General features: G+C 45.8%; 1 protein-coding gene across 1 annotated transcript in view; it reads left to right on the top strand.

Annotated features, from left to right (window-relative positions):
- The window catches only part of SLITRK2 (SLIT and NTRK like family member 2), a 35,203-nt gene extending 28,925 nt beyond the window's left edge, over positions 1-6,278 (top strand). Inside the window, exon 6 of the mRNA XM_056809846.1 lies at positions 7-6,278. Within this exon, the coding sequence (XP_056665824.1) occupies positions 7-1,202 (1,196 nt within the window). The 3' untranslated portion in view covers positions 1,203-6,278. The remainder of the gene's footprint in view (positions 1-6) is intronic.
- The last annotated feature ends 5,724 nt before the right edge of the window (positions 6,279-12,002 follow it).

Genomic DNA, 12,002 nt, shown 5'->3' with positions numbered 1-12,002 from the left:
CTGCAGAGTTACAGTATCTCTATCTCGAGTATAACATCATCAAAGAAATCAAGCCCTGCACCTTTGATGCACTCATTAACTTGCAGCTCTTATTTCTGAATAACAACTTGCTGAGGGCCTTACCAGAAAACGTGTTTGGTGGCACTGCCCTCACCAGACTGAACCTGAGAAACAACCACTTCTCCCACTTGCCAGTGAAAGGGGTCCTGGACCAGCTCCCAGCCTTTATCCAGATCGATCTGCAGGAAAACCCATGGGATTGTACCTGTGACATTATGGGCCTCAAGGACTGGACAGAGCATGCCAATTCTCCTGTCATCATCAATGAGATCACCTGTGAATCTCCAGCCAAACATGCAGGTGAGATCTTGAAATTCCTGGGGAGAGAGACTATCTGTCCAGACAACCCCGGCCTCTCTGATGCTACCATTTTATCCATGAGTCATAACACAGACACCCCCAGATCTCTCAGCGTGGCTCCCAGTTCCTACCCGGAGCTACACACTGAAGTTCCACTGTCCGTCTTAATTTTAGGACTGCTCGTGGTCTTTATCTTATCTGTGTGCTTTGGGGCAGGCTTATTTGTCTTTGTCCTCAAGCGGCGGAAGGGGGTACCCAGTGGGCCCAGCAGCACCAACAACTTAGACATCAGTTCTTTCCAGCTGCAGTATGGATCTTATAATGCTGACACTGCCGACAAGACCGAAGGCCACGTCTATAACTATATTCCTCCTCCCGTGGGCCAGATGTGCCAGAACCCTATTTACATGCAGAAGGAAGGGGACCCGGTGGCATACTACCGAAACCTCCAAGAGTTCAGCTATGGCAATCTGGAGACCAAGAAAGAAGGGCCCACCACTCTGGCTTATACCATCAGTGCATCCGAATTGCTGGAGAAGCAGTCCACTCCACGAGAGCCGGAGCTACTCTATCAAAATATTGCAGAGAGAGTGAAGGAGCTCCCCAGCGCAGGAGTGGTCCACTATAACTTTTGCACCTTACCCAAGAGGCAGTTCGCACCTTCCTATGAATCCCGACGCCAAAATCAGGACAGACTGAACAAAACTGTTTTATACGGAACTCCCAGGAAATACTTTGCAGACCAATCCAAACCTGAACATCCTTTACTTCAGGCCAAGCAGCAAACAGAACCAGACTACCTCGAAGTTCTGGAGAAACAAACCGCCATCAGTCAGCTGTGAAGAGAGGGAAAGAAAGAAAGTATCAAGGGAGGCTGCCTCGGGATGACAGGAACAGCTGGGGATGGCCACATTCAGTGCATTGGGCTTTGGGGCTTTGTGGGGTGGGGGCAATGAAGGGGGAGGGTCTTTCTTTTCCAGGACTAACGTGGAAACTTGGAAAAATCAGCGAGGGATGGGGTAAAGCAAGCTTCTTGCTCTCAAAAGTTTTCCTCTTAAATTATTTCCACTTGGGGGGGGGTTGGGGTTCTTCCTTTTTTCTTTCTTTATTTCTTTCTTTTAGAATCCTTAGTAACTGTACACTGAAAATGAATGTTGCTCAAATGACTTTCTTTCCCTTTTCCTCTTATTTCTTGCCCTCCCACTCCCACCCCCAATCTGTTCTGTTGTCGTTTCGGGGTGCAGATGGGGCAGGGGAACCCTCTAGGAGGTCTGGAAGGGGCTAGGCAAAAAAAAATCTTGTAAAGAAGTGGATGCTGAATGTGTTGTGCTGAAGATCTCCCAAGATCTTCGGGGACTGTCACTTCTTTTTGTAAATAATAATATCCAGTCTTTCTCTTTCAGTTACCACGCAAAGTCACTGGGCGTCACCTCTTGTGTTAAAGTGCCTTTGCACTTTAAGTACATTACTTAAATGTTGCTTTTAGCTTTGATAAATCGAACCTATTTTAATGTGTTGTATTTTTGAAAGTCAAAAACCCCCTGTAAAATAGATCTATATGTCAGCTGCATTCAATCAAAGGAGAGTTTGCTTGATTTATAGGTAACCAGCCCTTCATTCAATGATTCTAGTTCTAGGACTTTCTAGATTTCACTGTAAAATATTGCTTTTCTTCTGGGTTTGTTTGAAGTGATTCATTGAAGTCAGCGAAGCCGACTTTGGGCTAGACCAGAGGCACTCGGCTGCCTCCTCGGTTGGGCTTGTTATTTCATTAATAAAAGGTATTGAACATGCTAGCATAGAGAATTGAACAATTAAGGTCCTTCCCGAAATCATTACCTTGCCAACACTAACATGGTCAGTAATGTTCAGTGCTTTTAGATTATTTTCCTAATTAAGAGAACATTACACAACTTGTAATATATTTTTTCTGCATTAAATTAGATATTTTTATACATTTACTGAAAGAGTCTGAATTTCTAACTTTTTAATTGAAATTAATATTTTTTCTGCCTATTGAGACATTTTCTATAAGCATACACCAGTAGAGGCCGCCACACACCTCATTTAATAAAGACATATGAGCCATTTAAATACCTTGAAGGAAGACTTCAAAGGTGAAATTCGAACTTGGGTCTCCAGACTTCCCAAGCCAGTTCTCTGCAGATTCCAAGGCAGCAGAGACAAACGTCAGTGTACCTTCCAATTCCCTTACCTACCACCATTTCGACTTGGGTTTATCCTATTTCACTAGAAAGCAGTGTTTTCCCATTGAGTTGATGAAGTCCTCCCAAGTTTATTGAAGCTTTAAAAGGGGTGCTATCTGATAATGCTAGTGCATCTCCAAATAGGGGAAGAATGACCGAAAACTGAGAAATTAAGCATCGTTTCTCTTTCACCTCTCCTTAGGTTTTACTTGAATTTTTCCTCGTCATCCGAAGAACACATTTCTTTTCTTTTCTTTTCTCTTTTCTTTTCTTTTCTTTTCTTTTCTTTTCTTTTCTTTTCTTTTCTTTTCTTTTCTTTTCTTTTCTTTCTTTTTCCTTTTCTTTTTCCCCCCGGAGTGGGGGCAGGGAAGAGTATTAAAGTGAGTTTGGTTAACCAAGTATATAAAACATTTATGAAGCCTTATTATTAGCCTGTAAATAATTTTTAGCTGCAAACATGATTGTGAGATTTAAACAAACAGCCCTTATTTACAACAAAAATAGTTTTGTTTTGTCTATTGTAAATCCTTATGCAACTGGGATGGTGATCTGCATATAAAGTAGGCCAGCCTTTTCAATTCCTTATTAAAGCAATTGATGGAGAATGAAAGAAGCACACTGTTTCCTTTTCATAAATAGGTTACTGCACATAATAATCCTTTATTATCATGCAGAGATTGAAGTGGACTCTGATGACTTATTTTTAAAGCTTTAATATGACTAATAGTATATTGTCTGCCACTCCGAAGACTTCCCAAGCAATCGAATTTCAATTATAAATGACTTAAGTCCGTATTCTTTTCATCGATATTTTACTAGTGGAAAACAGTTGCCTTTTTCAGAACTGAAAGGAGTCGTGTGTGGACAGAGCTCAGAACATGCAGTGAATCGCTTTTAATGAACAATGCAGTGTCTGAATACCATCCACCGTGACCAGCTCTCGTGGCTATCCTTTGTTTCAAAATCATAATTTCTATTCATGGCCATTAGATCGGGGTGAATGCTGGAGGGCCGGAGGAGCTCACTCTAGGAGAGTTGGTCTTCCAAAGGGTCTCCTTTCAGAGAGGAGAAGAGTGAGTTTGAACACAGAGGGATTGCCTAGAAATCACCTCCTCCCCCTTTGGATGTGAGGGGCTGACATGGAACAGCTTTGGGGCGGGAGGGGGGGCCCCCTCTGGCCGCTGGCCAGAATGGAGTGCCTACATAGGACAAAAAGCGATGGGCCGAGTAGACACGATGGAAAGTTTTTGCCAAGGCAGACGATCAGATCCGCTTTTCCTGAACTTCTTCTTGAGCACTGAGCTATGAGGGAGAATGGAGGAGATTTGCCCAAACCCACTTTTAGTGCTTCCCGTCTCCCCCCACCCAAGTTAACCCAGTGCACCTTTTCTACTATTCATTTGAGGTAGAAAAGAAATGGCTAGAAGTTCACAATGCGTTCTCCTAAAGAGGCCTCCTGGAAGAACTCAATTTTATCCACAATCCCACTGAATAATGATGGCTTAATTTTGAATGCTTCTGCTTTCCAGGTTTGCACTTTATTATTAGCATAGCATGATGAAATATTTCCTCTCCCAACCTAATGGGATGCATCCTTTAAATCATTTTTTCCACACAGCCTTTCAAGTATATGTTGCACTCGGTTTCTATTTTTAGTTTAAAGTATGTTTGTGACATACTTTAAAGTCGAAACGAGCTTTTATTATTTTTTTCCCGAAAGCTTTGTTTCCGTTCTGTTATTGTTCCAACTGACTGCATTTGGTTTTGCTTTCTCAGCATCAAGGCTTTTGGAAATGATTTTATTCTGGGATCTTTATTTTTATCTCCTGCAGCTGGATTTGGCTGTTTAACTTTGACTCCCCACGCTGCTGCTGGAAAGAGGCATAAACAGTAACACGGCTACCCCCAGGGCTTCAGGGGCAACCTTCATTCCCTCTCCTGGCCACAGGCTGAAGCCCAGCTGCAAGGCCTGGCCCTGCAAGTCCTACGTGGTCGTGGTTGTTCCCCTCCAATTCCAGATGATTAATTAGTGGCTAGCCTCCCCTGGGCCTCATTAGTATTAACAAAGAAAAAAATCTCGACTGCTCTTCCTGAGTTTCATTCTCTGCCACTGAGAGGAGGACCCCTTCTGGGTTCTAAACCAGAAGCAACTTTCTTAGATCTCACCAAATCCCTCTGTTGAGATGGTGTCATTAAGTTGAACACTCTTCTTTGCCCTCCTGCCCATAAGGCAAGTGACTTTGAGAGTCTTGTTCTTGGTCCTAGGAGGGCTTAACCTCCTTTAAAAAGTCACGCCAAGGAGGGTTGAGGGAAAAAACGGACTGATTGGGATTCTTCAGCATGTAGATGTGCTACCCAAACCAAACCCCTCAAGGATGGAGTATCAGAGAAAGGACTAAAGAAGGCTCTCAAGAGCGTTCTCCTAACACCGGAAACTTCTCTGATGACCGATCCCCCCATCCCCCAATGAGGATAGCAGCAGAAAGGTGAAAGAGGGGGTCGGGCTGTCCATCTTGAGTCTATGGCATAAGGGGGAAACTCTGGATCTCTTCTCCATCTGCTCCACATCGCTTAACCAACATCCTTCATTATTTTTGGGCTGGATGACCTAAAGGACAAACAAACGAACCAACAAAGAAACCAAACATTTCTGTCGGATCAGGTCTAGTGTTTCAAGTAGGAGGACTGGTACCTGTGTGCCATTTTCAGAGCTTCACTGTAAAGATAATCAGCAACGTGATTGTAAATACGATGTCACAAACATACTTTAAAATGGCTAGAAGATCCATGTTTTCGAGGTGCTATTTAATTTGCATCTCACTGGCGTAGACTAGAGGGTTTTGTTTTCCACTATCTGTTAACTCCTCGCAAACAACACAAAGTGTAAAAGTGGTGAGAAACATTTACGTTGTGATGTAGGTGATCAAATCACTAACTTCTGGGAGAGAGCAAATAAGTACTGTATATAGGTGTACTTCGCTTCTTGCAGTGGTTGTGCTCCTGAAAACAAGTTGTGTGTAAATTCCTTTTTTTGTTGTAAATTGAATCCTATTTTAAGTGCACTAGGGGAGCTGCTATTTAGAGGAAACTTGTGGTGAATCCTTTTGTAAAGCAAAGACTCATTTTATAGTGGAAATAATCATCCCCCACCCCTAATTTATCTGTTTTGTATGTTTGGATTTCATATATCAGGTTTGCTTAAAACAGGGCCCACCTGCATCAAAGTCATTCAATCCAACCTGCTTTCCCAGTGCTGCTTGTTGTACCAGTGTATCGGTTGCTAAGGGCTTATACTTGAAAAGGCTGCTGCAATTTTGTGCAAATTAAGCTAATGGATGATTCTGTGATTACACAGTAGCATCTCTAAACTGTTATGGGTAGCCAACCCATTTAGACTCAATTGAGCACTGGATTCCTCACTTCCCTGTCCTAACTGGTATGTTCGATCAGCAGCCTCTCCGTTCTCAGATGTGGCCATGTTTCCTTGTGGGGGGGGGGGAGTGGAACAATTCCTGTATTCCAGTTGTAGAAAGTGCTTAGAGTCAAATGGTTTTATAAGAAATATATGTCATTGTGTAAACATATTGAACTGCATGTGTGTTGGAATTTTTTCTTGCAGTGTTTTAGCTTGGAAATACCTGTATAAATACTGTTAGATTTAGTCGCAAATAATTGTTGTCAAGTTATTGGAATAAACAGCAAATGAAACAAGATCATGTGGGAATTGTCTTTTTCAGTGAACTGTGAAACTGTCAGAGCCTAAATGGTGCCTTCTGAGCTGCCATTGCGTTCAACAGGGTCCGCTGGCAATTGGAATGGATAGCGTTGTTACAGTGTGGTTAGTAGAGACCGCTTATGCCCTGTGCCGATTCTGTGCTTGAGCTAGTTTATGTCCAATAACAAGCAAACACTTAGCCACTTGCTTGAAATAGAATCATATTATAGGTTTTAGTTAAGATGTAAAAGGGATAAAATATTACTGGGCTCATTTCAGGGTTCTTTGACTTCATATACCCTGCCCAAAAGCTAACAAATCAAATTTGGAGCCAGTTTGCAATGTTTTATGGGATTTCAGTGGAACAGACAGCTAGATTCCTTTTTACTAAAAGTATTACAGCACTTCCAGAAAATTGTGAAGATTTAGGATTAAAAAAAAAAAAAGATTTGAGTGCAGAAATATCTTGATGAAGGCATCATCAAGGAAGTTGAAGATTATTGATTGTTCTATTGTTTTCCTGGGCATTGGGCCAGACACATTCTCTCTCTCTCTCTCTCTCTCTCTCTCTCTCTCTCTCTCTCTCTCTCTCTCTCTCTCTCTCTCTCTCTCTCTCTCTCTCTCTCTCTCTCTCTCTCTCTCTCTCTCTCTCTCTCTCTCTCTCTCTCTCTCTCTCTCTCTCTTTCTCCCTCTCTCCCTCCGTCACTCCCTCCCTCCTCGAACTCTCATTCTTTTGCCTTCCTCTCTTTCTCCCCTACCTCTCTCTTCTTTCCCTCTCTCTTCTCTTCTCTGTCTCTGTCTCTCTCTCCATCTCTCCCTCTCTCCCTCCCTCTATCTTTCTGTTTGTCTTCCTCCCTCTCTGTCACTCTGTCTCGCTCTCTCTCTTTCTTTCTCTCCCTCCCCCACCTCTCACTCTCTTGCCTTCCTCTCTCTTTCTCCCCTTTCTCTCTCTCACCCTCTCTCTCTCCTTTTCCTCTCTCTTTCTCTTCTCTTTTCTCTCCTCTCTTCTCTGTCTGTCTCTCTGTCTCTGTCTCTCCCTCCCTCTCTCTCTTTCTCTGTGTCTCTGTCTCTCTTTCACTGTCTTTCTGTGTGTATTCCTCCCTCTCTGTCACTGTCTCTCTGTCTCTCTCTCTGTCTCTGTCTCTGTCTCTCCCTCCCTCCCTCCCTCTGTTTCTGTCTCTGTCTCTCTTTGTATCTCTCTCCCTCCCTCCCTCTGTCTGTCTCTGTGTCTCTATCTCTCTCCCTGTCTCTTTCTCTGGGTCTCTGTGTGTGTATGTGTGTGTCTCTCTCTCCCTCCCTCCTGTCGCTCTCTCTGTGTCTCTGTCTGTGTGTCTCTCTCTGTCTCTGTCTCTTTCCCTCTCTCTCTGTATCCCTCCCTCCCTCTGTCTCTCCCTCCCTCTATTCCTTTCTCCCTTCCCCTCTCTCTGTATCTCTGTCTCTGTATCTCTCTGTCTCTCTGTCTGTCTGTCTGTCTCTGTCTCTGTCTCTCCCTCCCTCCCTCTGTTTCTGTCTCTGTCTCTCTCTGTATCTCTCTCCCTCCCTCCCTCTGTCTCTCTCTGTGTCTCTATCTCTCTCCCTGTCTCTTTCTCTGGGTCTCTGTGTGTGTATGTGTGTGTCTCTCCCTCCCTCCTGTCGCTCTCTCTGTGTCTCTGTCTGTGTGTCTCTCTCTGTCTCTGTCTCTTTCCCTCTCTCTCTGTATCCCTCCCTCCCTCTGTTCCTCTCTCCCTCCCCCTCTCTCTGTATCTCTGTCTCTGTATCTCTCTGTCTCTCTCTCTGTCTCTCTATCTGTGTCTGTCTGACTCTCTCTCTCCCTCCCTCCTTCTATCCCTCCCTCCCTCCCTCTGTCCCTCCCTTGCTCCCTCTCTCTGTCTGTCTCTTTCTCTTTCTCTCTGTCTCTGTCTGTCTCTCTCCTTCCCTCCCTCTGTCTCTTTCTCTCCCTCTCTCTCTGTCTCTCTCTCTGTCTTTCTCTATGTCTCTCTCCCTCCTTCCCTCTGTCCTTCCCTCCCTCCCTCCCCCCCCTCTCTCTCTCTGTGTCTCTGTCTCTGTTTCTGTCTCTCTCTCTTTCTGTCTCTCTCTCTCCCTCTGTCCCTCTGTCCCCCCCACTCTGTCTCTCTGTCTCTGTCCCTCCCTTTCTGTCTCTGCCTCTCTGTCTCTGTTTCTCTCTCTGTCTCTCTGCCTCTCTGTCTCTGTTTCTGTCTCTCTCTGTTTCTGTCTCTGTCTCTCTCTCTCTGTCTCTCTTTGTCTCTCTGTTTCTCTCTGTGTGTGTGTGTCTCTGTCTCTGTTTCTGTCTCTCTCTCTTTCTGTCTCTCTCTCTCCCTCTGTCCCTCTGTCCCTCCCTCTCTGTCTCTCTGTCTTTCTGTCTCTGTCTCTCTGTCTCTCTGTCTCTCTCTGTCTCTGCCTCTCTCTCTCTGTCTCTCTGTCTCTGCCTCTCTCTCTCTGTCTCTCTCTCTGTCTCTCTGTCTGTCTGTCTGTCTGTCTGTCTGTCTCTCTCTCTCTCTCTCTCTCTCTCTCTCTCTCTCTCTCTCTCTCTCTCTCTCTTTCTTTGCCTCCCTGCCTCTCTCCCTCTCCCTCCCCACTCAAGTAAAGGTTTTAATCCTGCCTGATAAAAGAGATGGCTTAGTGAGTTTCTCTATTTTTAACTGAGGGGCTGAATGACATCCGAATACAAAGAATAAAAGAGTTTGAAGCTCAACTTTTAGAGGCAAAGCTGTTGCTGGTAATCCTAGTAATGACTGGAGCGAGCCAATGAGAGAGTTTGAGAAATATGAGCTGCCTTAAATGGGTTTTGTGGCTGAGATCATGACAGAGTTCCCTGGTTGTTTAATGGCAGTGCTTCCATTGTGTGCTTTGACATCTGGGTATTTTCCAGGTATGCTTTCTTCCAGCGTGCACTAATGAAATTGAGGTCAGCATGGGCTAGCAGAGAAAGCCCTGGACTCTCGCTGAGCTGCGTGACCTTGGACAAATCCTTTCTCTGTCTGGGCCTCGGTTCCACCATCTCCCGTCCCAGCTAGTGAGAAGAGGTCCCTTCTGACTCTGAATGCTCTGTGCCAATGAAATGGAGATTTGTAGAGCGGCCATAAGGCTTCCCTATTGTTCCTGCCTCTATCTTGGTAAGCTGACTGCAAGCATGCGTTGACCAGCTGCAATTAATTTGGTATCACATAGCTTCAAAGGCTATTTTAGTGAAAAATGAGATGATTGGCCTGATGACAAATGGCCCACCTTCCCTTTGCTAGCCTCAGAGTGCTGTAGAATGGGGAGCCCCAATACTCCGGTGGCTCCGTGCCCTAGTCTGGTGGGCACAGCCCAACTCTGCCTACCCATCCTATGAGGCTCTTGCCAGCATCCTCCCTCGATTCACCCCGGGGGGGGGGGACTACCCAGTGTGCCGAGGACCTTGGCGCAATTCTCTTGACATTGCCACCAGTTATGAATGATAAAAGATGAGCGGTTTTTCTTCATAGTCATTCGCCAAGTAAAAAGCGCTGACATTTCTGTAGCGGACTAAGGTTTGCAAAGCACTCTTCTCTTTTGAGAACCCCATGACAGTCCTCAGAGCTAGGTCCCGTCCGTATCACGCTTGGTTCACAAGAGAAAGGAAGTGGCATTCGAAGAGGGCGTGTGACTCCTCCTGGGCCCTCCAGCTGGCAGGGGCCAGAGGTAAGACCTGAATCTGTGGGCCCGGCCCGCAAACCCAACGCTGTCCAGTAGTCAATGCTGCCTCTCCATCGTTAATTCGCACGTTCCCCACTCCGTGCCCACGTGCTCAAGAACACAGAAAAATCCCTCCTCTGCCTGTTGCCTTTGGAAGGGCAACATGGTTCCTCTCTGGAAGACTGCAATGATGTGCCTGTTATCTGTTAATGACAGCTTCTGAGGCACATGTCCGTAAGCAAGTGCATACATTAGGCCTTTTCAAGTAGATGTCTCTTTCCCTCGTCTTCTTGCTTCTCTGACCTCTGCGACTAAATTGCAGGATATTTTTTATTCAGTGGTTAGCAGGCAGGGAGAATTGTGGGTGTGCAGCGCTGCAGCTAGCAATTTCAGCACCTGAGGCCAGGAGCACGAAATGGTGCCTTGGGCAGACAAGTAGCACAAAAAGACTCCCTCCAGGCTTCTGTGAGGGCAGAAGGCCGCAACCTGGCCACCTGGCCTACTACCCGGACAAGGAGAGACTCTGGGATTCTGTGAGGCCACCACCCAGGGAGTGGGCAGAACCCAACATAAATCTCCATTTCCTCTAAATTTGGGTGCTCCAGGACCATGCCCCAATTACTCTGCTCTCATTCCGACTCCCTTGGTATGACGTTTATAGATCCGATCTGGGTCAGTGAGGTGGCATAGTGAGGAAGAGTGCTAGATCTAGACTCGGGAAGGCCTGAGTTCAGATCTTTCCTCAGATACTTGTAGACCGTACAACCCTGAGAAAGTGAGCAAGTCGCATCACCCCCCTCTCAGCCTCAGTTTCTCAATCTGTAAAATGGGCATAATAATAGTTCCTACCTCACAGGGACAGGGCCTTGCAAATCTTTTAGCATTATATAAATGTCAGCTATTATTATGATTATTATCTGGTCACCTCGAAGCAGGTAAGCCCTCTCTGTGGCATGGTGGCTAGGGCACTGGACTTTGCAGTCAGAAGACTTGGGTTCAGACCTTACTTCTTTTTTTTAACCCTTACCTTCCATCTTGGAATCAATACTATGTATTAGTTCCAAGGCAGAAGAGTGGTAAGGGCTAGGCAATGGGGGTGAAGTGACTTGCCCAGGGTCACCCAGCTGGGAAGTGTCTGAGGCCAGATTGGAACCTAGGACTTCCCATCTCTAGGTTTGGCTCTCTAACCAGCTGCCCCTTCTACCAGCAATTCTTTTTTTTAAACCCTTACCTTCCATCTTAGAATCAATATTGTGTATCGGTTCTAAGGCAGAAGAGTAGTAAGGGCTAAGCAATGAAGTTAAGTGACTTGCCCAGTATCACCCAGCTGGGAAGTGTCTGAGGCCAAATTTGAACCCAGGACCTCCTGTCTCTAGGCCTGGCTCTCAATCCACTGAGCCACCCAGTTGCCCCCTCAGACCTTACTTCTGTCACTTCCTAGCTGGGTGACTCAGAGCAAGTCCTTCCTCACCCTGCCTCAGTTTCCCCATGTGTCAAAGGCGGGAGTTGGACCACACAGCCCTTGGTCTTTTCCTGCTCCAGGGCTAGGGTCCTAGGAGCCAAAGCTTCTCCTTTCCAATGACATCTTTCTTGTGAGTTGGTTAGTGCTTTTTGCTGTGACCTGCCTGAGAGATGAACATCATGTAACCAGCACCACAGGAGAACACTTTGCTTCCTCTCTGGAAGATTGAAGATCCAAATTAGTATCTCCTTGGCATTGTGTCTGCTAGTATGGAAGGCCTTCCCTCCTCATCTCAAGTTGGCCCAGAGGATTCGCAGCAAGCAGCTCAGCTAGCTGCATTAGGGGTTTGCATGAGCACTGCCCTTTGGGATGAAGGAATTTTGTGACAACAACAATATCCTCACCAGCAGACTGGAACAAGCATTTCCTTCAGAGCTGAAATTCTAGCTATCCCTCCGGCTGGTCTTGCGGTCTCTTTTTGCTTTTTCTTAGCTCTGCCAGAGAGAAATATTTGCTTAATATGTCCCTGGGCCTGGAGGAACTCACTTGCTCTCTCAGAACGGGGCCTTGCAGGCGGGCCAGAACCCTGCAAAATGGAAAC

This window comes from Monodelphis domestica, chromosome X (genome assembly GCF_027887165.1).
Source record: "Monodelphis domestica isolate mMonDom1 chromosome X, mMonDom1.pri, whole genome shotgun sequence".
Classification (NCBI taxonomy): Eukaryota; Metazoa; Chordata; class Mammalia; order Didelphimorphia; family Didelphidae; genus Monodelphis; species Monodelphis domestica.
The sequence above is the reverse complement of the archived record's forward strand: the minus strand, read 5'-3'. Positions and strand labels throughout refer to the sequence as shown.